This window comes from Vanacampus margaritifer, chromosome 12 (assembly GCF_051991255.1).
Source record: "Vanacampus margaritifer isolate UIUO_Vmar chromosome 12, RoL_Vmar_1.0, whole genome shotgun sequence".
Lineage (NCBI taxonomy): Eukaryota > Metazoa > Chordata > Actinopteri > Syngnathiformes > Syngnathidae > Vanacampus > Vanacampus margaritifer.
The window spans coordinates 22,900,767-22,926,729 of NC_135443.1; the positions used below are offsets into that span (position 1 = coordinate 22,900,767).

Below are 25,963 nucleotides of genomic sequence, written 5' to 3' on the forward strand. Positions count from 1 at the left end.
TCGAAACCAGGGCTTTCAAGTCGAGACTAGGGATTCAAATTCAGTTTTGAAGGAATTGTTTGATTACTATATTAAGTGTAATCTTTGCGTGTTCAAAATCATTGTATCCGAGATCTGATGAACAAGGTTCCTTGCAAGGATTTATTTAAAAGCTTCCAAAGACACCGTTAGGACACCACATCAGAATGCAACGTGATGACCCCAAGAGTGTGACAATTTACAGAACATCGACTCATTTATACTAAAAAGATAAAAGGTTCCTCTTCCCCTCCTAAGTTGATTAAAGGACAGACATGTCGACTCCTAGTGACCAAATGTGTGATGTTATTAGTAAGCAGACATTTACATACAGTTCCCCTTCTTGACTGGGGGAACAAATGCAATTAGGATCTAACCCCAGACTTTTAGACTTCAATGACAAAAGGCTCTGATAACATCATGCACATTCCTATCTTCAATAGCTTTGAGGGTGAGAGGATAAAATAAAGTTCACAAAATCATTATTCCACTGTATTCTATTAAATACTCATGATTATATCACATTGTTATGCCTATAAGTAAATTCAAAAACAGTAAAACATCAAATTGAAAATATTAAATGTCTTCAGTCCTACCATTGAACTTCTATAAATTCAAAAACTGGACATTTAATCCCACAATAGTCTAGGGAGAAAGTCCAGCGCAAATCTTGATCGTCGCAAAATGAAGCAATGTTTATGTGTGGAGTTTAGAAATAAGAATAGCAGGTGAGAGAGAGAGAGAGAAATAGATAGAGGGGCTTAGCAGTCAAAATTCAGTTTGATTCATTAAAAAATTCGGTGGAAGGGGCATAATAAATGTGAGGCATAACACTATGTGATGTGGTTAAGTGTCACGACGCAATAGCAGATGTGTCCGTCCCTCGAAGCCATCTCGTGATGAAGGTCTTTGTTGAATGAAAAGTGAGTTCGACAGTTGGTCAATTTTTTAAAAAGAGGCGTTTGTCAGCCTCTTTCCGAACCCTGGCTCACTGCCAGAGATCACAGGAAAGGTCACGGGACTTCATTCCCAGTGTGACTCAATCCTTGTGAATTGATGAAAAGGGGATTTGAGTGATTTCCCCCTTTCAAACAGCAGATTGACACTTGATCAGCTTTTCTAACTGTGTCAATCCGTGCCCAGGGAAAAGGCACTCCAATGAATCTACTTTCAGCAACCACCTCCGTGTGCCCAGGGAAAAGGCACTCCAAACGGGTGTGGTGGGATCCGTTAGATGGCTCCAATTGGTGTGGACGCAGATCAGCAGCTTAGTCAACCCCCTCAGTCGGTGTCAATTTTTGTGATTGATGAGCCTGGGACCTCATGTGGCTCCCACTATTATGATCAGCAAACCAGATCGACCATTTTTTCACCATATCTGAAAGCAAAATCATTATCATTTAGTCACTTATAACATACAGTCTTCATTCTTTACTTTGAAAAGAGCACCTGGTTTTTTGTTAGCAAATGTTAATTGTTTCTATATCTTATGAAGTTTTGTTTTTTCAAATGGGTTTGTCTGATCCAATATTCCTAGGAAAACCTTATGATGGTAGATAATGATTAATCAAATATTTTACCATGATATTTACTGTTGTAGATTTTAGCATAAATGTGCTCTTTGTCGTACATCAAATTTCTGTATTTTTAACGCTGGTTTCTTATTATAGCAGTGTAAATCATTTAAAAACCACATCATCTTAACTCAGAACTATTCATGTCCGGCCGGGCCATAAACAGTCTGAGAAGAGATTTATATATATACTTATACCCTTAATAAACACTGCAGTCCTGCAGTTCATTTTTAACAACTTGTCTCATGAAAAAATGTCACCCTGGCCACTTGGATGGAAGTCCTTTCGAATTTCAGGGCTCCTCAGACTTCTAGAATGGGACTCAGATAAAGACAAAGGTTAAATCATTTTCACACCTACGAATAAGTTATCAGAGATGCAGGGGAAATCAAAAAATCAAAAATGAAAAGTCTATTTCAATTAAAATTTGGTTTTATTACTTATTCAACTATATTAAAATTTGGTTTTATTACTCATTCAACTATAAAAAACACGGATCTGATTTTAAAAATAATATGATAGTGGCCTGTAGTTAACACCTAGACCTCTATATCCTTCCGCATAACAGGAACAACTTGATTTTAACAGATTAGCATTAGAAGACCCCTGCTATTCACACACAACAGACTACAAGTCTCCCAAATGGAGACAATGGAAGAGAGGACTAAACTTATCACACCCCTACTTCAAAATATGCAGATTTCCTGCTTACCATTCTTTTTCACCCTTTTTTGAGGACAAAGGATTTTGGAGGGAAAAAATTACTTTCCATCCGTCTTTTTCTTTCTTTCCTACACTTAAAAATCACTGTCTCAAACAAACTTACACTTCCATTCACTTAACTTCTGCACTTTTCTCATCTCCACAAAGGCAGTGAGGAGAAACAGACCAAACGGCCATTTTGATTTCTAAAATCTCGCTAGAACATCACACAACACACCTTTCCCATTGTCAGAGTCACACAAACAGTCACAAACTCCCTGCAGGCACACAAACAAGGAAAAAATCACACAATCCACACATGCTCCAAACATTTCACAAACTGGGCTCAACAAACACTCACACACAACACAAACTCCTCAACTTAATTCAGTGGCGTCTCAGTTGTTGAACCAATTCAAGAGGCCATAACCTCCTAAGTTACGGTCGAATTTTTTCGTCCATATGTAGTAATTAGTCGTTTTTAATATTTATAAAGTCAGTGACGTCTCACTTATGATACTACAATATAACAGATCAAAACTATTCTCATTAATCCCCCCAAAAATATTATTATTATATATATTTTTTATTTTTTTTTCTCAGCAAATAAAATAAAACAGATCTGCGCGACTTTAATAAATATATCCAGGATCTTCACGGACTTACTTCTCACACAGCAGTAATCCCTATATTTTCCGTGGAAATTCAATATCATATGCCGTTTCAAACGGCGGAGCGCTCCTTTCAGCTAAACAAAATTATCCAAAAACAATAAATATCGCGATCTCTCGATTTCTTAGCAATAGCTTTTATTATGCGTCAACCTGTATCCCTGAAAATAAATACTGATTTAAGACGATCACAAAGCAGTCTCTTGGCTCCTTCGCAGCGAAAAGTTGTTTCCAACTCTACATGTACTTAACAATTGCCTCAGAAATGCAGGGACTTACAATCTCTAAGATTCCTTCAGAACGAGACTGCCGTGTGTTTTCTGTAATTTTTAATAAAACGCCTGCTTCAGCCCGTTTGCAACAATCCGGCTTAATTGTGCACAATCATCGTAACGTTACGTACCTCATCTGCGCATGCGTCTACCTGCTGAACAAATCTATTCAAGAATCTAACGGTTTCTTAACAGCGGCGTAAGTCCGCTGCGCCTACCTGTGCCTCTTAGTACCAAATTTATAACAGCGGCGTACGTACGCTGTGTCAATTTATACCTCTTAATATCAAATTTATTCAAGAATCTCTCGACTTCTTAGCAGCGGCGCAAATCCGCTACGTCTGCCTGTGTTTCCCTTTCAGCGCAATAACCGACGTAACGACACTTCCGTAAACAATGCTGTCGTCACCACGTACGTGTACAGTTCGAACACCGTAGTAAAATCCGAAATCAGGGACTTCGTGTCCAACACAACGACTTCAAATTTTACTAACACCTTTTCACACAGATCTCATCACCAATGTAATTTTGCAAGACGAATACCAGCTGCAGCGACTCGAAACAGACACAATTCCTCAAACGTGGATAAATGTCCACTCACCGTAATTAATTAGGCGCCTGGAATTGCATCCGTCCGTGAACGCCACAGCTCGCAACGTCGCTCGTCGGGTTCACCAAAATGAAGGAATTGTTTGATTACTATATTAAGTGTAATCTTTGCGTGTTCAAAATCATTGTATCCGAGATCTGATGAACAAGGTTCCTTGCAAGGATTTATTTAAAAGCTTCCAAAGACACCGTTAGGACACCACATCAGAATGCAACGTGATGACCCCAAGAGTGTGACAATTTACAGAACATCGACTCATTTATACTAAAAAGATAAAAGGTTCCTCTTCCCCTCCTAAGTTGATTAAAGGACAGACATGTCGACTCCTAGTGACCAAATGTGTGATGTTATTAGTAAGCAGACATTTACATACAGTTCCCCTTCTTGACTGGGGGAACAAATGCAATTAGGATCTAACCCCAGACTTTTAGACTTCAATGACAAAAGGCTCTGATAACATCATGCACATTCCTATCTTCAATAGCTTTGAGGGTGAGAGGATAAAATAAAGTTCACAAAATCATTATTCCACTGTATTCTATTAAATACTCATGATTATATCACATTGTTATGCCTATAAGTAAATTCAAAAACAGTAAAACATCAAATTGAAAATATTAAATGTCTTCAGTTTTCAAGGCATATTTTTAAGCAAGAATTATGGTTGTAAATGACTGTTTGACTGTTTTAAATTAGAGTTTGGGTTTAGGGTTCAAAATTTGCATATGGCAATTAAGTGTTTCAGCCAGACTGAGAGTTGCCAGGCATTTGCTCATAGCTTATTTAGCTTATGTGAATGAACAAGTTTACTGCGCATGCGTGGCAGTAAAGAACGTGACGAAAGAAGTTTTCTTATTTTTGTCCATTCCCAAAGCAAAAAAAAACACTGCAGATTTTCTTTCCCACTTTAATATTTTAAACTTATTAGAAAAAAACATTATTTTGCTTTCTTTCCCCTTCACAAAAAAACACATTTAGAGGACGAAGAGCACGTGAGTGTCAATATGATTGACAGGACAGGGGAGAAGTCCTTTCTTCCAAATTTGGGCAAAGGGGCGGGGCTGTGATAAAAACGAGGATGCGTTTGATGGCGCGCATGTGTGTGCGTGCGCGTGTCGCAGGTTTTCTATTTTGGTCTCCCTGAGGTGAGTTCGGGACACTTCGGATTCGAGTGTGAAGTCCTTGAACAAACGGCGAGGCCAGCTGCTTGAATCGTCGGAGAAATTTCAATCAAGCCTAAAGTCAAACACTTAAACGGGGGTTATTGCTGACGTCATCAAATCGGTGGCCACTCGCTTTATTAAAAATTGTTTTTACGTGTTTATGTGTAGATAGCAACGACATGTAAATAATTTAAATGATGTTCAAGACTGTTGTTAAACCCTGGAAGTGGAAGAAGCCTGTGCCAAATGCGGAAGTAATTGCCAACCCATCTAGCGATAATTCCGTCGCTGTGAACAACAAAATGAACTTTCTCTTGAAAATACATGTTCAACTTTGTGGCAAAATTTTGAACCTGAATTAGGGTTTCAAGCCATTGTTAGGGTTTCAAACATAAGTTAGGGTTCAAACCTACAATTTTATTAATTGATTGAGGTTTAAAAATTGGCTTTGAAGACAATGTTAGGGATTTAAATTATGATTTGAATCTCGGGTTGTGGTTTCAAGCCACGATTCAAACCCTAATTTGAAACCATAGCAATGGATTCAAACCGTAACTTTTCAAACCATAATGATCCATTTTGAAACCATAACGCTGTCTTAATACCTCAATTTGAAAGCCTATTATTGGTGTCAAACTGGTTTCAAACGTGTTAAAAAATAAAGGATCATTAAATGGAACACTTTCAACTTGTAAGAGGGTCAAAATAAATTCTGGATATTACATGCACATTCCATGGACAAACAATGATTTTCCTACCAACAAACAACACTGACATTCATAACAGTGGTCACAAAAAAACATTTGAAGTCCTTTTTGTGTACGTGATGCTACATGGCTGCGCTGTTTTAAAGGGTTCAGGAGGAGGTGCCATTCAAGACGACCTATAATGCTTCAGGAGGTTCCGAAAAGATATTGCTTTGTCAACGGCTTGGAAAGGCGAACACCGTACAAAACTTAAATACGACAAAAACACACACAAATGAAATACCTGGAAAAAGCCCTCAGAACACACACAATCTGCTGAGTACAATGATGCAAGATTGGAAAGCCACGTGATGCTTTGAGAGCCATAAATAAAAATTAAAAAATAATAAAGGTTTAAGTTAGCTAATGAGATGGGATGGCGAGATCTGGTCCTTGAGGGCCGGAGTCCTGCAGGTTTTGGATATTTCCCTTCTTCAGCACAGCTGATTCATTATCAGCTCCTCAGCAACCTCTGCATAAGCCTGATAACGATCCTGTTAATTGGAATTAGCTGCAGTTCGAGTCGGGAAAATCTAAAATCTGCAGGACTCGGGCCCTCGAGGACCGCAGTTTGCCACCCCTGGTACAAGGGTGTCCTTCCAAAAATTGACAACAGATCCTTTCATATGGCCAACTATCAATTAATATGGGAGACTGCTTTGAAAATGGCTGTCAGTGAAGTGATTAGGGGAAAATTTAAATGGGGGAAGACGATTTGAGACGACTTGAGATGCAGTCACATCCCAGAATGGCATAAACTTGAAATATTAAACCGACGGACATTCAAAAGTTTAGCGAATGTCATGTTAAGTTGTAGAGCATTTTAGGCTTATTTAAACCGAAAGCCCAAAATTCCAAATCTTTGGGCGTGGCCGTTCGAAGATTGCATACATTTTTTGGAGACACCCAGCAGCACAAGAACAATAAGCCGTACTGTACTGTAGCTTTCGGTTTGGGATAAATACTGTCGTTGTTGTCACAATCACAAAGTCTCTCCAGCAGTTTTGTCTCGGTGGAAAATATAGAAATATTTGTCTTGCAAAAGGAATACTCAAAAAGGTCACTTAAAAATGAGAGTGAGACAACAACAAAAAAGAGGTCCAAATCTGGCATCCTCTAGTCCAGGGGTCCTTGGAAGATGAGTCTGACGAAGCCGCGCTCGCAGCTCAGCTGGTGGGCGCAGAAGGGGCAGGCGGCGTGGAAGGTGTGCGTGCCGTGCGGCAGCAGGATCTGACTCCAGAAGGCGGCCGTCTTCTCCGAGCAGACGTGGCCGCAGGGGCCGAAGGCGTGCGTGGGCGGTGCGGCGTCCACATAGAAACCGGCCTCGCAGCCCAGCCACAAGGGCACGTAAGGCCCTTTGGCCCGACACATGGGGCACTCGCGCTGGCGCCCGTCCCGCTCCTCGTGCCGATTGCCCCAGTCGTGGTAGCCGTGCACGTGGCCGCAGCGCAGGTAGGCCCACGGCTGCTTCTCGTCCGGCGTGTCCTTGCGCCGCATGGAGGGGAAGGCCAGCGTGTTGAAGCCCACAGGGCACTGCGGCCGTGCCGCGTTGATCTCCTGCCGCAGGGCCTCTAGGTGTTTGAGGGTGGGTGTGCGCGATAGGCCCTCGGTCGTGCGCCACAGCAGCGTGGCGCCGCACAAGTCAATCAGAGAGCCGTCCACCAGCTCCTGAGACTCCGCCTCCACCTGCGCGCCACAAACACACCTCTTATTCTTTTCTTTATTGGTGTTATAATAATTTGGGATTTTTCATATTATTATTATTTTTTTTATTATATAGTTTAAATAAATTTTAGAGCAGTTAATTTGTTAATTTTTTTATGGTTATTATTTTTCCAAAATGTCTTTGTTTTAGTTTAGTTTTTATTAGTTTTAGTATTTTGCCATTTCATTTTTGAACTACGGTATACACATTTTTTTATTTATATTTTTAAATCTCCCTCTGTTTGATTACACAACATTACTACACAAAACTACGATAATAATATTAAAGATTTTTTTTTTTTTTTAAATGGACAGATTTTTCTGTCACCTGTAAGGCGAAAACAAAAACTACATGGCAATGTATTTAAACAGTAAAACATAATGTTGTCAAGATGAGTATAATATGATTTTGAACAATTTCGGGATGATAATTTGTGTGGATGACACGCTATAAAAATGGATGGATGGAAAAAATTTGGAAACAGCTGTTTGTTAGATGACCGCTGTGTAATGTTCTTCAAAGGACACCAGGGGGCAGTGTCACTTTGCAGCTCACAGTTCTCAGTATGGCCCCACACATCATTTCCTATTCACGCATACGGTATAGTAACACAGTTCCCGGAACTTAAGGTGGAAATGTGTGTCACGAGAAATAAAATAAAAAATAGTTGCAAAAATGTGAGGGTCACTTTAGTGAGATAAAAAGTAAGGTAGTATATCTGGTTAATGTAGGCTAGTTTAACTTAGTCTAGTGTAGGTTGGGCAGGTGTCGTGCATGCACTCACCATTTTTCCCCGCTGCTGCGCCGAGCGCGTCTCTCGCAGTGTGAAGACGTTCCCGCACACAGAGATCTCCCGCCACACGCCGGGCCTGGAGTCCTGGCTGAAGCCGTGGCGAGGGTGCATCACCAGCACGCCGTTGGTGGTCAGGCCGTCCATCTGCCCGTCTGGTGTCTTCCACTTGGCAGCTTTCTCCTGAAACAAAAACAACAAATGAGCTCAAGCGTTGTTCACCGGCTTCGGGTTTCAGGACGGCGCGGCTCCTCACCCCGAGGAAGATGTTCTTGGACGAGTCGAAGCCGGCCGCGTAGATGCGGGCGGTGTAAGGCGGCGTGCGCTGACACATGATGCGACAGGCGAAGCGTGAGATGGTGCTCTGGACCGTTTGCGTGTCACCGTTGCTTTGGCTGCCCGCCACCGTGTCTGTCACCACAAAGTCAATTGGGCTCTCCGTGGAACGACCCACCTGGAATTTTTATTTTTATTTTTTGAATTTGCTTAAATTATTTTGTTTCCTCAAATGTTATGTAAAGGACCTTATATATAGGCCAAAATCAAGCTGCCCTAATGACGTGTCCTAATACTTTTATCCACATTTGACTTCAGCTTTGCGTTCTTGACTGCAATCATTCTGACAAAAAAAGACTGACTTCTTCCTCTCCTCCCTCCATCCTTCCCTCACTCATCTGTAGTATGTCTTTCATGCTTTGCTCTCCCCGTCGGCTGCCCTGCAGCTTAACCTCTGACATCACTGTGAATATTAAACACGTTTTGGAATTAAACTTGCATGTGCCGCTCCGGTTGATTTAGACGATTGACCTATTTTTTTTTCTGGGCCGAGCGAGCGAGAAGAAAGAAATCAAAGACGCCTTCATCTTTGTTTTTACGTAATTTCTGCTCTTATACGACTTGAGCCGGAGTGCATTCAGGTCAAATAGGAAAATTACTAAAAACTGAAGACAACAACAAAGTCAAAATGTGAAATAAAGAGCGTACTCTCCATCCCATAATAACCACGACGAGAGGCTCTCTGCTGCTTCTGAAAGCGACATGAATCACACTTAAGTTTTTCACACTATCATCAAGGTGACGTTAAAAGGCACTTTCAACAATGTTGACAACAGTCTGGCTTGTGGAGGATTAATAATTAATTACATTGCATTCAGCATCATTAATAAGAAAGCATTTCAAAGTGGCATTCACAGATAATAATGACACAAGCAGGTACTTAAAAGGACCGTGGATGTACCAAGTGAGGAACTACTTTGCCCAGAAGTTAGTGGAATGATGTGTTTATGTCCAATGTGTACCTTTAGGCTATTAGTACAAACTAAAGGCTATAAATAAAGGCTAGACAACTTGTTCACCAAAAATCTTCCTTGGCGCATATCCCACCCATTCTACAAAGGATGTGGAATTTTGTTTGTATTTTGGTGGAAGAAAGTGTTTTGCTGCCATCTTGTGGCATCTAAGGGTAATTAAAAATAATTCCGCATTAGCTTCAAATCCTCATGGATTTTTGCTGTTCACACAATGTGTGTGTGTGCCTTTGTCTTTGCTACATGTGGGGCCCATACACGTGTTTTTCTTGGTTTAACTATCATTGTGGGGACTGACTTGAAATTGGGGGCACATTCTGGTGGTCCCCACAAGTTCAGACCTCTTTTTGAGGGTCAAGACTTGGTTTTAGAGTTTAGGCTTGAATTGGGTTTTGGTTGAAGTTAAGGTTAGGCAATCAGTTGTGATGGTTAAGGTTAGGGTAAGTTGCTTAAGAAATGCATTATGGCAATGCGATGGCCCCACGATGATACAAAGATAAACGTGCGTGTGTGTGTGCCTTTGTCTTTGCTACATTTTAGGGCCCATACACACGTGTTTTTCCAGGTTTAACTACCATTGTGGGGACTGATTTGAAATTGTGGGGACATTTTGGTGGTCCCCACAAGTTCAGACCTCTTTTTGAGGGTCAAAACTTGGTTTTAGAGGTTAGGTTTGAATTGGGTTATGGTTGAGGTTAGGGTAAGGAATGGGGGTCGGCAATCATTTGTGATGGTTGAGGTTAGGGAAAGGGGCTAGGAAATGTATCATGTCATGAAATGTCCCCACGATGATACAAAGTCAAGTGTGTGTGTGTTACCTGAAACATGTCTACATTGCTGTCGTGCGTGTACTCCACCACCACTGTCTGGGCTCTGGACAGCGTGTACGAGATGCTGTGCTGGTCTTTGTTGCTGATGGCCTGAATGGGGCGGAAGAACACACGTTGAAGCCCTCCCGAAAAACCAGCAGCGAGGGTATGCAGTTAAGACAAAAGGAAGGTCAAACGAGTTCATATCGTCACTTTGCGGTCCAGACAATGAAGCCAAAAACGTTTTGGGACTACCCGCAAAACAAGCACTTTTCCAGACATGCAAAATGACCTAAAAGCTTGGCCTCTTCTGCGTGTGTGTCCACACCAAGTACTGTATATTATGCACAGATGTCAACACACACACACACACACACACGCACACACCCTGAGTTTCACCCATCGCACTATGGAAAACACTGCGATTCCTTCAAATGATCCGTTTACAATTGCTTTCTCTCTTCTAAACTTTTCCCAGTGTTCCATTTCAACGTTATCGTTTCACCTTAAGTAAACCTAACACTCAGTTGTGGACACACACACACTTGAGAGAAGAGCAAAATTTTATTTTATATTTTTAATGAAGTTGTATATCCCCCATTTATTTTGATTTAGAATCTTTTCCTATTGGATAAAAAGGAACTGGGCAAAGTGTTGCCATGGTAACACCGTTGTTAACTGTGCAGTGGAGCCTTAAAGGAACTACACCATGGTATTTTAAGCCCTTCCACAGTTAACTATAGGCATATAATGATGAAATCTTACCTTTGACAGAATCGCAATGTTTTTTAAAAAATGAAACATTAGGTATTTCGCTGGCTACTTTTCCAATGCGGAAGTAAAACGCCTGGTTCAGTAAAATCCCGCCTCTCCTCGTGTGGTTGCCGCGCCCCTCTGCTGCCAAGGAGCGCTGCAAGACCGGCCAGCTGTTGAAGTACAACCGCCGTGTCTTCTTACATATGGAAATTGGATGGATGTTCAATTCTTCAATAAACATTTGAAACAAAATGCTCATTGCCGCAAGAAATCGCAGTGGAGGAGGAGGGGAGAAGAGGGAAAAAAATAAATAAATACCATGAGTGGGTCTTGAACTCGAGCCTGCTCCTCACAAGGCGAGCGTGCTAACCACTTATTTATATAGTTATGCACAGCAGCGCAATAAATTTTACTTGTAGTTTACACAAGTGTCAGCCAGAACCCTTTCTGGGATTTTATGACGGCCAATTGTCATTGCCCTACACAATGACGTCAAACCGTGCCAACAGCTCGTTTTCTCAGGTTGGGAGGGGCTGGTGCTTGGAGAGCAGAATAACCTAGAATTTTTCATACAGGGGGGCGAATGGAGGAAAACACAACTTTGGTCATGTTTTTGGTGAGGAATTAGCATTTTAACATTGCTAAAAGCTCCAAAAAGTAGATTTTTCATGTTGCAGTCCCTTTAAAGTATGTTACAGTGTCACCTTGGCAGCCTGTGGTGAGCAGGCGACGTGAACCGTGCTGGGTTTGACTCCGTTGGCTTTGGGCCGTTTGCACAGCGCAAAGCGGCTTTTGCGTCGGCCTCGGTCGCCGTTGGGCAAAGAGCCATTGTACCTGCACACACACAAATAACACAATAGGACATTATCGAAGAAAACAAATACTTCCGTTCCTTGAGAGCATGTGCGTAAACACACTCACACTATTCTTTTCTGTACTTACTTGACACAAACAAAATTTGCATCACAAAGCCGCTGTGTAAATAATAAATTTTACTAGGGGAAAAAACTCACTACAAATCAAAAAGCCTTAAAAGTAGTTTACTTCATCATAAAGGGTTCCAAAATATCCCAAGTGTCCTATTTTTTATAATTATTATTTTTCAGATTGAACTTGTTTGGAGTGTAGTGGTAGTGGTACGCTTGTGGAGGGTGGAGCTAAATGCGGTGCTGTCTGTTGATTGGTCAACAGAAAATTGAGCATTGTTGCAGTGAATTAATTCCTCAAGGTGTATTGTTGTTGTGTTAACATTGTGTCTCTATTTGAAAAGCTGTATTGTATTAATAGTATTACAGCTCCCCCTATTGCCGAACGGGGGAAAGGTTGGGCATGTGCAGTTGATTGTTTTGTTGAGTTGGTGATGGCAGACGGCAAGCAGGTGTTTGTGTGTAGCATTTTTTGTATAATCCTCCAATGTGTTTACAGTTTTTTTGTGAGCCCTCTGTCAACAGTACGGAAAGTACGGCTGCAATTTTCGTATTTGTTTTGGTGACAGTTTCAGTTACTCTGATTTCTATTTAAATTCTTTAACGAAAATGTTTTTCTGATTCCAATTGTATGCTATTCTTGTTTATACATGCTGTCTTGGAATTAAATACATTTTAGTTTTATTGCTCATTTGGTGTTGAGTCAGTTGGCTAAACACGGGTTCTGACTCCGCCTCTTAAAGGGATACTTGACTCATTGAGCCATTTTCAGCAGTAAAAAGTTAATATTTTGTCCAGATGAATGTGATAACTTGATTATTTTTCACGTATAATTAATAACTTTAAAAACAAAATTTTTAACTTGCTGTCGACTGAAGATGAAGTGGGTAACGACCAAAATCATGGCTCAGGTTACTGACCAAACCCAGAAAACAGGTGAGCCATGATTGGTTGCTACCCTACTTCCTCAGCACAGGTGATGTCATCTTCAGTCAACAGCAAGTGGAAAAAAAAGTTTTTAAGGGTATTAATTGTACAAGATTTTTTTTAAATCAAATTCATTCTGGACAAAAACTTTTTGCCGGTAAAAATGGCTCAATGAATCAAGTATCCCTTTAAAGGCGCATGCTAGTGATGTGTAGATTGATACAGTACTTGTATATTGATAACTCCGATACCAGATGCTTATGTTTTAAAATAGATATTTAAAATCAAAATATTGATACTGTTGACACTTCATCAATAAGTAAGTGTAATGCATATTAATAAAGGGAACAAAATGGATAATAAACTAATGAGATTACTTTTTCTTTATCCTGGCTAAGTGCATAATGTGTAAGTCATTCACTCAGTAAATGACAGCAGAGCATAATCTGAGTCACTTGTGGAGCTACTTCTGATACACAAACAGCCAATGTAATGTTTGTAAGAAGTTGTGATAACACGACAAGCTCACACAAAGTATCAGAATCGGATCGGTATTGCAGAATTTCACTCAGTCGGACTGGAAAGGAAATGAGTGGGATCAACCCCGAGCACAGAATTTGTAAAGCGATTTCTTTACATTTGATGCTTGTAAAGTGTGTGGCTGTAGAAGATGTCCATCCCCGTGATAATCTGGGGTTCACTGTAAAGCAGCAGCTGTGCTGAATGAATAACAAATCATAGTGAAACATTAACTATTTTGCTTTAGAAATGCTCATTGGAGGAACTCGCGCTGCAGACTTTCCTATAACAAGTCACCCACTGTGTCCCTTGAGCCACATTTAGGTATGCATGTATGAAAGCACACTTTTGTTGTTTGCTTTTTATTTTCTTTGCCTCTACATCATCTTAAGAACCACACACTAAGTGAAAAATAAAAAAGAAATAAGCAAAGCGAGTGGCGCTTTTGAAACCCGTGCGCTCAATTGGCTGGATTCTCCCTTTAAACGGCTTCTCAGAGGTTTGTTTTGACACGAGTCCACATGCTCAGCAGAAGGTGGGAAAAACCTTCACCACACCCTCCTCCTCGTCATCTTCAGCACAAAACACACACACACCTTCACGCAAACAGCAACACAATACATCATTTCCAGTACGTTCGCAAAGATCCTCACCCCAGCATGCAAACCTCTCACATTACATGTATGTTGTTGAACAACACTCATGTACACATGTTGCTTGCTTGCTCAGTTTCCCAGATGACTGAAAACTTTGCTGGTGTTGTCACACAGATTATCGTGGAAATTTTCCTCAGTGGAAAAAGCAGTAAAAGGCGGCTAGCTGGCTCTGCTTTTTCAAACTCTCAAAGGTCTTCCACTTTGCTTTGCCATTTTTTTTTAAACCGCTGCTGCTTTTTTTGGTTCTAGGTCAGGTGGACGTTTTTAAAAGGGTTGAGTCTTATTACGTGACACAGAAAAAATATCAGAATAAAAGAGTTTGACCTGGAAAATATGCAAGCACTGAAAAAAACTGTTTACTCCAGATGTTTTTTTTCTCCCTCAGCATACCTTGTATCAACTTAAATTAATAATAATTTAAAGAAATAAACTGCTTTTATACAGAGCAATTATTATGCGAACTGTAGTATTTGTATGTTGGATGTGTGCCTTTAAGGGCTGGAGTCCAGTTGGCCAGTTAATCGACCTACAGCAGCTCCTTGAGAGTCTTCTCATTTTATATTTGTCTATTTGACATATTCAAGATTTCAAGGGTGTTATGCAGTGCTAATTTTGTCGACGAAAGATTTTCGTCCCCCCAAATTTTTTTCAGATGAAAATGAAACGAAAACTAAAATACAAGCCATTCATTGAAACGATGACGATAACTAAAATTGACTGACAATTTCATCAATGAGTCAAACGAAAACAACACAGTGACGAAAATTCACAAAATCCAATCACAAGAAGGAATGAAACGCGGGTGGGAGAAAATAACCTGTCCACTGCACTTTATTTAATGTTCAAACATGCTTATATTCATTATGCAGCTGTAAGATCAATCTCAGGCAATTTTGCACTTTTTTTATTTAGGTGAAAACAAATGTTTAGATTGCATTTACTCGACTAAAATTGCTCTTTATTTTCGTTGACTAAAGTTGGATTAAAACTAAAATACAATCAGATGACTAAATTCTGAATAAAACGTTAATGAATTTTAGTCAGAAGACAAGAATTTTTTGTCAAAATTAACACTGGTGTTATGGTGCCTTAAGCCTCGTTTCCACCGACAGTATATATCCTACTCTACTCTACTCTACTCGACAAAAGCCCCGTCTCCACCAACAAATCCACCAGGCTCTACTCTACTTGCTTTTTCTGTTACCACCTCTTTTACGGTTGTAAAAAAAGTAGCCCAGTTCAGAAATGTGATGTAATTATTTTGGAGGCCAATGATATTGGTTCTCGACATGTCGTCATCATTACGCTGCGCAAACCAACACCCTGGGAAAACTTTTCACACACTCACAACACTCTTCAGGTTGCTGCAATAAATCGATGTCTTCTGGTTGTAATAGACAGCCACAAACCAAACACCAAGTACAAAAAAAAGAAAGAAAAGAAACCGCTTTCTCCATTGTTTTTGTTTTTCTCGACATGTCATCACCATTGCTCTTTTTTTTCTCTCCTCTTTTTCTTTTTTTTGTATGTGCATGAGTATATGCATCATTATGTGCATGTGCATGAGTATGTGCGTCATTATGTGCATATGTGTGTGCTCATTAATTCACCTAAAACCTATTAAAAATCCCATACCATTCACCTAAACCGAATACTTCAGAATCCAGCTAGAGTCGTGAAGGAGGAGATGAGGAATGATCGAAGAAAATAAATAAAAGTGAAATCCAGCACCGACCAACACCTACTACCCACCGGGTTACCAACCAAAATCTTTCACCAACCCCAGAAACATCTAAATTTCAACAAATTAGGGAGACCTCAATCAGCCTCCACCGATTCAGCGACCAGAGGAAGAAGCAGATTGTGTTTGAATTTCGGTAGATGCTGGTGTGGTGGATCTGGCATGCATGAAAACCTCCACCAAAGAGGGGAGCCGTCGACCCTGGCCAGGACAGAGCAAGCACAACCCCCACAGGGGCCCCCAGGCCGCAGCAGCGCCAAGGCACAACTCCCGGGCCCCGCAGGGGCCACCGGCCGGCGAGCAAACCCATGAGCCAGGAGTGCCCCCCTCCCCACCACGGCCCGTGCCGCAAGCCCAACGCAGCAGAACGGGGCGCGGCAGGCCCACCCGGCACCCCACCGACCCACAGCCCCTACTCCACCCGAGCATAAACGTGTCTGATAGTCGCTCGTGATTAAAAATGATCAACATTGACTTGTAACTTGAAAAACATGTAAGTTGGAGCTCTTGTAAGTCTTACGACTTACCACTGCATTGTATTCTTCTTTACAGATAATGTGAAAATATGTTAAAAAAAAAATATATTTTTTTAAATAGTTTCTCCATCTCTGTCACAACCTGCTGATGTCACTTTAAACTCAAATCACCTTAAAGTCCAATATCCCGAGTGTTTTCCCGTGTCGTGTATTTCATGAATTCTCACACTGGGCTTGAGTCTACATGTTTGCCAAATGGACCAATTGTCGTATATTTCTACTGGAAAGTTACTAGAACGCAAAAAACAGCCATCTGCTACTCACAGTAGATAAAACAAGTATGTACATGAGTTCAGGTCCAAAAGAAGAACCACATTAACGCGTGAAGGAGTGAAGTCTTGACGTGTGTTGCTTAATAAACAAGTGTGGCCTCTCTGGACTGCGCTGATGTGTGACTCCATATTAGCATAGTAATTGCATCAACACTTTCATGTGTATGCTAATATGGTTTTTACATATGTGTATTCAAAAAAAGAGGTCACACATTTAAGTACGCAGAGAGAAAGGCTTATTAATATAATTCTTGTTAAGGCGCAAACTTGCTGAGCAAAGACACAGGAAGTCTGCCATTTGGGTTTCAAGTGGCCACTTAATCATTTCCATGGGCCCTTCAAAGATGAATATGTCCTTGAGAGTGTCTCTTCGCTAACAAATTTGTACCCCATATAGCTAGACAGATAGATAGATGCTAAATTGAGAGGTCTATTAATTACAACTGATACCCAATAATGAATAAGCAGAATGGCTAGCTGTTAGCCAGTTCCCAGCCAGCTGCCAACCAAAGCAGTTTCCAAACAAACTCAGATGGACGCTTCAGACACTTAACTGCAAATAATTTTTTCACCACAATCACAGCGTGTAGTCACAGCATGGTGGCAACTTTGAATTGCTTGCCATGAAACACATAGAAGACCTTGTAATACTCCTTAACAGCCTTTACATATGCTTTTAAGGCTTTACATATGGTTTGTCGCTGCACTCCATATGTAAACATCCTTAACCTTTGAACTCACAGCTATTGTTTTGATCATTTTTACTAGCACCGCTGCTACCCACGGGAACGTGGGCTCGAACCGCCTGCAAAACTCGGCGCCGTCCCCGGCGAGTGGCTCTGCCCTGTCGCCATGGCGATGCACTTCCCATGGTTACGCTTCCCAGAAAGCCTCCTGACCTTGTTTTGCGACCTTGTTTTGCGACCTCGTTTTGCGACCCCGCTGGACGTGTTCTCGGTCAAACAACAAAAACACTGATGCTTCCTGACACGCCGTCGTCTGGGCGGCTTCACTCTGAAGCTCCTGAAAGACGTGTTTCATCTCTGCTGACTACCTGTTGAAACACAGCCGCTAATGAAAACGGCTTTTTGCCGCTTTGGACCACAACATGTTGCATGGTTACAATGACTTAACAGTGATATTTGCTTATAGCATGTCAGGGAGTTCATTATGTCTCTGACTATCCCACAACATTGCTGCATTAGAACCCTAATATTAGCCTATGATCCTAACTGTTATACTAGTGTAAAAAATAATAAATTTACCAGGTTTGTCAATAAGGCCTTACAATAACCGTGGCTCAGGGTGTAGAGTCGTCCAGTAACCAAAACGTTGGCTGTTCGATCCCCGCTCTCCCCAAGTCGTGTGTCATTGTGACCTTGAGCAAGGCACTTCACACACATTGCCACAGTGCGATGGTGCGAATGTTTGGTGGTGGTCGGAGGGGCCGAAGACGCACACTGGCAGCCTTGCTTCAGTCAGCCTGCCCCAGGGCAGCTGTGGCGACTTACGTAGCTTATCATCACCACAGTGTGAATGTGTCAGTGCGTGAATAATGTATCCGTTCCATTGTAAAGCGTCTTTGAGTGTCTAATTAGATAGAAAAGCGCTATATAAATTAGATACATTATTATTAATATTATTAAAAATGACCCCCCCCCCCCCAGCTTATAGAAAACACACATGACAATAGAATTTTTCATTTCCTCAGCATTAAATTGCACCAACTTTTACAGAAATAACAGAAAATTATACATATTTTTTTATATTTCGCTGGTACCAAAGTGTGGTATCTTACGCTAACATACATTTTCACTCCCTAACGGTAATTTAACAAAAATACCATGTATACCTTGAAATGCTATAGCAATTTAAAAAAAATACCTATTTTCAAATTCATGTTTTTGAGAGAAATTTTTTTGTACTGTTACAATAAAGTATTTTAAAGTTTTTTTTGTTTTACTCTTCAAAAGAATAGGATAAAAAAAGTCTTGTGAGGAAAAATGTCAGCTTTTTTCAAGATGAAGTTGCAATATTATTTTATTAAGTTTAGAAAAAGTCATATTTTACCAAGTGAATTTCAAAATACAACTTTATTCTTGTAAAATTACTCAATATATTGTTTTGCACATGTTCAACGGTTCATGTTTCAGTACAGGAAAAAAACACCTTAACTCTTTGACTGCCAAAAACGTTAAATAACGTTTAGTAAAATCCTACGGAGGAGCGCCAAAGACGTTAAAAGACGTTCACCAAGTTTTTTTTTTGGGGGGGGAAACGGGTGGAGGAAAGCTTTGGCCAGCTGTGCTGAAAGTATCAAGCAGATCTAGTTAGTATAATGACTATTTTTGGCCCCTAGATGGCAGCGATGACTCTCTTGTGTCAGTAGTAGAAGACGTGAGGCGGAGCTAGAGTGTTGAGGGGACAATGGCTGAGAAAGCGAAAATGGCGACCGGTGGCAAGCAGCTCACGCTTGATCGTTTTTTTCAAAGAAGAGAAGCATCAACCAGTGCTAAAGAGCACATTGATGACGACGATGATGATGATGGTGACTCCGAGGTTGACGCCGAAGTTGGAAGCGTTGACGCGGCGGCTATGATCACGTCATAAAGCCTCACCGGCTAGCGATGCTAACGCCGGAAAACGCAGAACACAACCGAGCACTTCTGCTCAGGAGGACGTTCAATCGGACGACGAAGAGTGCCCCGAGTCCAATGCATATTCATCGGAGGAGTGGGTACAGTCTGATCACGGAGAAGACACTGGTTATGGACTACGATGCCACCATGAATGGAGCGGATAAGATGGATCAACCACCCGGTATAGGAAGTGAAGGACATGAGGAAGCCAGACGTAACACCACTGTAACGTCACCGTATCATGATCCTGAGAGTAGACTAGATGGCAACATGGCCAAACACACACTGCAGTATATACTTGCTATTCCCCGGAAAAAAAAGCCAGCAAAAAAGTGTAGCGTCTGCAATCGCAGTGAAACTAATCTGTTGTGCAAATCCTGCTGCGTCCCCTTGCACGCAGGGGAGTGTTACAAAAAGAAAAACTGTATTTGAAACATCCACACAATTGTAAATAGTACCACGGTTACACACATTTGTAAATAGTTTGCCAAATTGTTACACTGTTGAATGTAAATAAACGTATTTTGCTATCAAAAAAGACTTTTTCATTGTTGGTGGTAGTATTTTACAGAAGTAAAGCACTGTTTAGGTGTTTGTGGCATCATTCATGGAAAAAAGGTGCCAAATTCACTAGAGTGCATGAAATAATATCGTTTCACAAAAAGCTCGATTTCTCCATATTTTGTTTCAAAACAGAGCATTTGGGTGAAACTAACCATTTTCTATGGTTGATTACTCAAAAACGGAATAAGGTAGAAACAAAAAAAAATTTCTGATGAAAGATGAGAGTCCAATGTTTAATTTGGTAGTATGTGTGTTTCCATAGTCCAAACACAAAATTTTCTGTGGACCTTGAAAGATCAGTCAAAATGCTTAAATCGACTGGCACCCACGGCATCCCTTTTCCGAAAACGTCTGGCAGTCAAAGAGTTAATTCACAAAAAAAATTGTTTCGCCTTTCGTCAAGAAAATAAATTGAACTTCCTGAGATACGCCTTTTGCCTCAGTACGCCTTTTGTTCCCTCAGATACAGAATTGATTCAAGCAGGTATGTCACATTTATGTTATGATGTATTACAATCTTATAAGGACTTTTAATTGAGCCAAAGAAGAAGAACGGAGGAGTAATTAACTAATTTCCTCCCGCAAACATTTGAATATTGCCATGGTCCAAAAAAAACTTATTTATACATTTTTTTAATGTTTTTTTTTATGCTACAACATACAGAAGGCAGCCTCTGACCTGAAGAGGTTGCTTAAAGCAATGGAAGTTATAAAAAAACGGCCAGCAGGTGGAAGCAGAGTATAAGAGATCAACCAGGACCCTGTTGCAACAAGCTCTTTTCCCCAGTGTTTTTAATAGGTTTGTGAATAATGATGAAACTTACCTATATTGTCATGTTAAATGTTGCAAAACGGAAACAGATACAAATATACTTTTTCCTGATGAAAAAAGAGACTCTAATCTTTCTTTTGGTAGGTGTCATGTTTTTATAGCAATAAAACACATTATTCTGTGAGCCTTGCAGTCAAAATCCAGTAAAACAGCCGGGAGCCAAGTGGGTTGGTTCGGTGAAAATGACTGGGAGTGAATGAGTTAATATTTGTTTCACTGGCGTGTATTTCAAAACTTTTGACACCACTAATGTAACTTAACCTGACATAACCAACCTTTACAACTCAATATAATATATATATTTTTTAATTATAATCAGAAGTGTAGGGGGGGGGGGGTGCATAAGTGTGCACACCCTTCTTACAACCTATAATCGGGGCTGCTTACCCGAGCACAATGAGCTCTCCATACTTGACTGGCACTTTGATGGAAGTGGTGCAGATGTTCTCCTGCTCGGGGGAGTACATCAGGATTGGCTGACGGATAAACGTCTGGGTGGGCTGCAGCGGGGGACACGCCGGGCAGATAGGGGCAAGGAAGAAGCGGTACAGAGAGGCTGGGACGACGCTGAGCTAAGTGGAACACAGGGGTGTGGGGGGAGGAGGAAGGGGAGGAGGAAGGGGAAGGGTCATCTGAGCCTCAGCTCCAGCCTCTCATGCTTATGGTGTCCGTCAGTCCTCCCCTGCAAGGGAAGAAGGGACATTAGCAACAGAGTGGCCACCATGAGTCCAGCTTGATCTTGGAGTGTTCATCGAAAAAGGGAAGTGACACTGATTTTCCGTGACTTTGACACTGCGCAGGTGTTGATGTGGTTTCCTGAGTGGCTTGCTCAGGCGCAAACTAAGTGCACAAATTAGAACAAAGCATAAAACCACCTTCACACTGTAAGTACATTGGTGCCTTGATTTACAAGTTATTACCACGCTTGGAACTCATTGTTGTCAATGGAAACGCCACTAATCCGTTCCAGTGCCTGAAAAACATCAACAATTTTGCCTAAAAAAACATCAACAACAATTTTGCAATGTGTTTTTTGTTTCTAAGATGTGTTTATTATTGATATAAAATTAAATGAAAATGTGGAAAAAGACCTAACCCCACCCTTAAATTCAGCCAAAAGACAGACTACAAAAACACCGCTTCCCTTCCACAAGGGGGCGATTCCAGACTATGAATTAATAAACACCTCTATGCACCATAAACTAAAGAAGTGTGTCTGACTCTTAGTCTGACTCTTATTCCAGCGTGTAAACATTGCGTTGACAAGAGATCTATATTTGGCATATGGCAACGCTGCAGTAGTCAACTATAAATGGATCAATCACATGTGAAGTGGTGAGGGAGGTGAAGAATCACCCAAGCACATTCACTTCAAACGATCTTTATCTTCTCACAGTCGCTCATTTTTAAATCCCCCAAAAGTCACATTGGGCTGCATCACAAGATGAGACACAAAAAGAACAAACAAAAAAATATTTTTCCACATGAAAGTGGAAAGTTGACTTTGGTCTGGACTAACTTCCCCTGCAAAGTTTCAATGAGGCTAAAAGAATTAGGATTCCTTCAAATGGTTGATTATTATTTTAAAATGTATGTCAAATGCTTTGTTATTAAAGAATCAAAACTTCTTCAATGTATTGCATTCACTGTTTATGTATTTATTTTTAATTAATTTTCAACTTTAATGTATTTTTTACCCTAAAAAAAAAGAATGTTACAATGTCCTTTGTTTTTTTTACAATTTTTAATTATTTTTTATGTAAAACGTTTTTCATTTACTAATGATTTTCATTATTTTGTAGTATATTTAAAAAAAATAAGGAATGCATTTACACATTTTTTCCCATAACTTTCTTAAAATTTTAATTGACTGCAAATTATTTTTTAAATAAGTAATGTCAGACTTCTAACCTCCAATGATGATGAAGATGATAGTGTCGAATGGGAATCTGCAAAAATAGCGTTTTAATTATACGAGTGCATATTGTGTGGGCATGTGCTTATGTGTGCACACACCCTTGACCTTGTTGTGACACGCAGTGGCACACACACGCACGCACACAAACACACACACACACACACACACACACACACAAACAAACCCAAATACGAACAGACACAGCCAAAAGAGAAAGGCAAGAGGACTTTGCAGGCGAGTGAGATCAGCACATTGATGACAGCCACAAAAGCCACTTGACGCCAGCCAAGGCGACACTTGACCAATGTGGAACGTCACTCTAGTTCTAGCTTATTATATGTATTTTATATTTTACTGACTATTTTTAATCCTATTCTTAGCTCTACGTGAAGGCAAACACATACGGACCTACAACCAGAAAAACGAGAAAAGCATGGTCAACTAAAATGTAGCCCGCTGTGAGTGCGAACTTTTGATTGTTTATATAAGTTATATATGTTAAATAATGGACATAAGTGTTTTTCACATAGCAGCGACAATATGCATATTGTTTAGATTGCATTGTAGTTGTTAATAATAATGTCAGCTCAAATGAGTGTAGACTCGACTTGTGTGGCTCTATTTTTTAGCAATATGGCAATATTTAGACCACAAAATCCACTATGAAACTGCAACCACACCGGCAAAGTTCAAATCAGCAATAATTTATTACTATTTATATCAGTAGTAGTGATGCACCGAACATTCGTCCACCGAAAATTTAATTAAAATAAAATAAAAGCCGAAAGAATATGGCCGAAATAGGTTGTGGTGACGCAAGCAAAAAAACGCTGCAAGCGTCAGTTTGAATTAAACAGCGAATGCAGGGGTGAGTGTCCGCCTCTCTTCTTGCTGGCTTTTTACCATGTGAGTTTGCACCGGTCGGTCGCAGCAGCTCCCGGGGTGATTGCGCACACCGGAGGAGAGTCGCGTCGTTTGATGTACAACATTTAAGCGAGTCGAAAAAGACATGTAGTGCAGCACAAGTGAGCCACTCTTTCTCCTGCAGAGCCACCCCCTTTTTTTCCTTTTTTCTTTTTAAATAAGAGCCCCTTCAAACGCTTCCACTTTTTAACCGGCATCCCGGTGGTCATGCTAAATACTTAAGCTAATGCTAGCACTATTGCTTTCAACAGTTTTAAACACGGAAACACTTACCGCTATCTCTGGGTAGCGACAGACCTGTACAGGATGCTGTGTGTGATTTTGCAGTCCGTTCCCGAAGCCGATTAGCTGGTGCGAACAAATGTATTTATTTATTTTTAAACGGTGAATATGTGCGCGGCACCTTGTCCCGCCGCACGCATCCGTGCCCGCCTGTGCAAACTACATTGACTATAAAGTGGAAATCGCACCGCCAGAAAATGCTCAATTCTTGACTTAAAACTTATTTCTACACTCTCGCTATGGTTAGTCTAGTCTCTTGTCCTGCCTCATCACTTGAGAGCTGGATTTTGGTCTGTTTTATTGCGCTGGTTCACTAATAAAGTATTAATTCATCCTTTTTCTATTTTGCTCATCTTCATTTAGGTCGTGGGTTAGCGGAGCCTTTCCCTGACGATTTTGGACAAGAGAAAAGGCACACAGGGTAGGGCATATGTACACAAATAATCACTTATACTCACATTCACACCAAGGGACAATTTAGTTTAAATTTTTTCAATGAATCTAAAGAAAACATGTAGTTGGCTTCTTGTTTGATGAATTTGTTTGTTCTTGTTTTCTGTAAAAAAAAAAAACTATTTTTAAAAGACAGGCAATTATGCTATTAAGCTAGTTTGCATTTTCCCCCATTCCAACATAGGAGATAAAAAAAATTGCTGTGCTTTCACAGCCAACATTTTTTCTGCTTTGCTGTTTTTAAGATGTGACACATCAACATGATTGCTAGATATTAACAGCAGGTCAACGTGACAAACCAAATGTGGTCTCTGATCTTTGTCATATGTTGAAGGTAATTAGATGTTCACCACATCCTCAACCATTCAAAAGACTTTCAACCATTTTGTGCCTTTTATGATTCCCTCATCATCCTGCCTGGCTTGATAAATACCTCTGTAAGTAAGCCTGGACAATCAATCAGGTTTTAACAATTTACACTAGTGGTGCCATGATTTACAAGTTTCAAGATTCACCCCATGACCATGCTCAGAATTTAAAACACTTGTATCTCAGACCATCTTTCTCCAGTGAAAAGAATGGAAATACTATTATAGTACTCCGTTCCTGGCCCCTATTAAACACCAACAAATACTTCTGCAACATGTAATGTAGGTTTTAGCCATCAGGTGCGACTTCTTATAATGTGCGCAGTTAGGGCACTAGGGGGCAGGAGAATGCAGACATGAATATACACAAAGAAGACAGTCACAACTGTTCACTTAGCTGCAGTAAGCATCATAGTTTTTTTTTTTACAGAGGATAAAGAATATATATCGCTGGTGCTAGGCCGAAAACTGATAAGTTACAATTTGGCTAATTTTATATTTTTTCAAAAATCTATACATTGGTCAGTTTGGCCAGACATGTGGGTGTCATTTTTATTTATTTATATATATATATATATATATATATATATATATATATATATATATATATATATTTTTTTTTTTTATACAAATTATTGATTTAGATTTAAAGTGCTGAAAAGGCAAGACATAGTGCCAATTTATAAGCTGCAAAACCAGTTATTTATTGACATTCTGGAAACGTATTTGTTTTGTACCACCCTACAGAGACTAGATGAAAGCTTGAGGGTGTGCAGTCAAGTCATGCAGCTCATTTGATGATGTTGAAAGGTTAACATTGTAAGATTTAAGGATCATGTTTGTGTACATGTTCTGACACAAGGGACAAAGCAAGCGGCAATATATGCACATCACTTGTCAGAATGTGTTGTTTGTGAATAGTGAAACAGATGTCAGCATTGTTGAGACATGTGGGAAACGTCATCTGTCAAAGTTCAATATAATCAAATGATACAATTAATCATGTTTGCTTGGTGAGCCTATTGTGCTGTTTCAACTCCCATGCTTTCGAAGTGAGCTACTGGTGCAAGAGCATTTCCATAGACAACGAGAAGCTGCTAAGTGGTACCAGTCAGCTGATCCACTTCATCAAATGCGTGTAACAACAGCTTCTTTTGTCCAAGTCTGGAATCCCGTGCACCCCTTTGGCCTGTGTCCTGATCTGGAAAGCTGATTAAGCCTTTTAAATCCTCTACGAACCTTCAAGGAAAAGCTACTAGCACGGCTCACCAACCAACAAGTTT

The 25,963-nt window shown here is 40.4% G+C and overlaps 1 protein-coding gene across 8 annotated transcripts in view; it reads right to left on the bottom strand.

Moving 5' to 3' along the window:
- Positions 1-113: 113 nt before the first annotated feature.
- The window catches only part of peli1b (pellino E3 ubiquitin protein ligase 1b), a 45,993-nt gene continuing 20,143 nt past the window's right edge, over positions 114-25,963 (bottom strand). For 3 of the 8 annotated variants that reach the window (XM_077581623.1, XM_077581625.1, XM_077581624.1), the window contains 6 exons: positions 21,123-21,417; positions 11,828-11,957; positions 10,377-10,478; positions 8,508-8,705; positions 8,246-8,434; positions 114-7,442 (listed from right to left, as the gene is read on the bottom strand). In XM_077581623.1, the coding sequence (XP_077437749.1) occupies positions 6,873-7,442; positions 8,246-8,434; positions 8,508-8,705; positions 10,377-10,478; positions 11,828-11,957; positions 21,123-21,202 (1,269 nt within the window). In that variant the 5' untranslated portion in view covers positions 21,203-21,417 and the 3' untranslated portion in view covers positions 114-6,872. The remainder of the gene's footprint in view (positions 7,443-8,245; positions 8,435-8,507; positions 8,706-10,376; positions 10,479-11,827; positions 11,958-21,122; positions 21,418-25,963) is intronic. The other 5 variants (XR_013296156.1, XR_013296157.1, XR_013296154.1 and 2 more) reach the window with 5 other exon arrangements.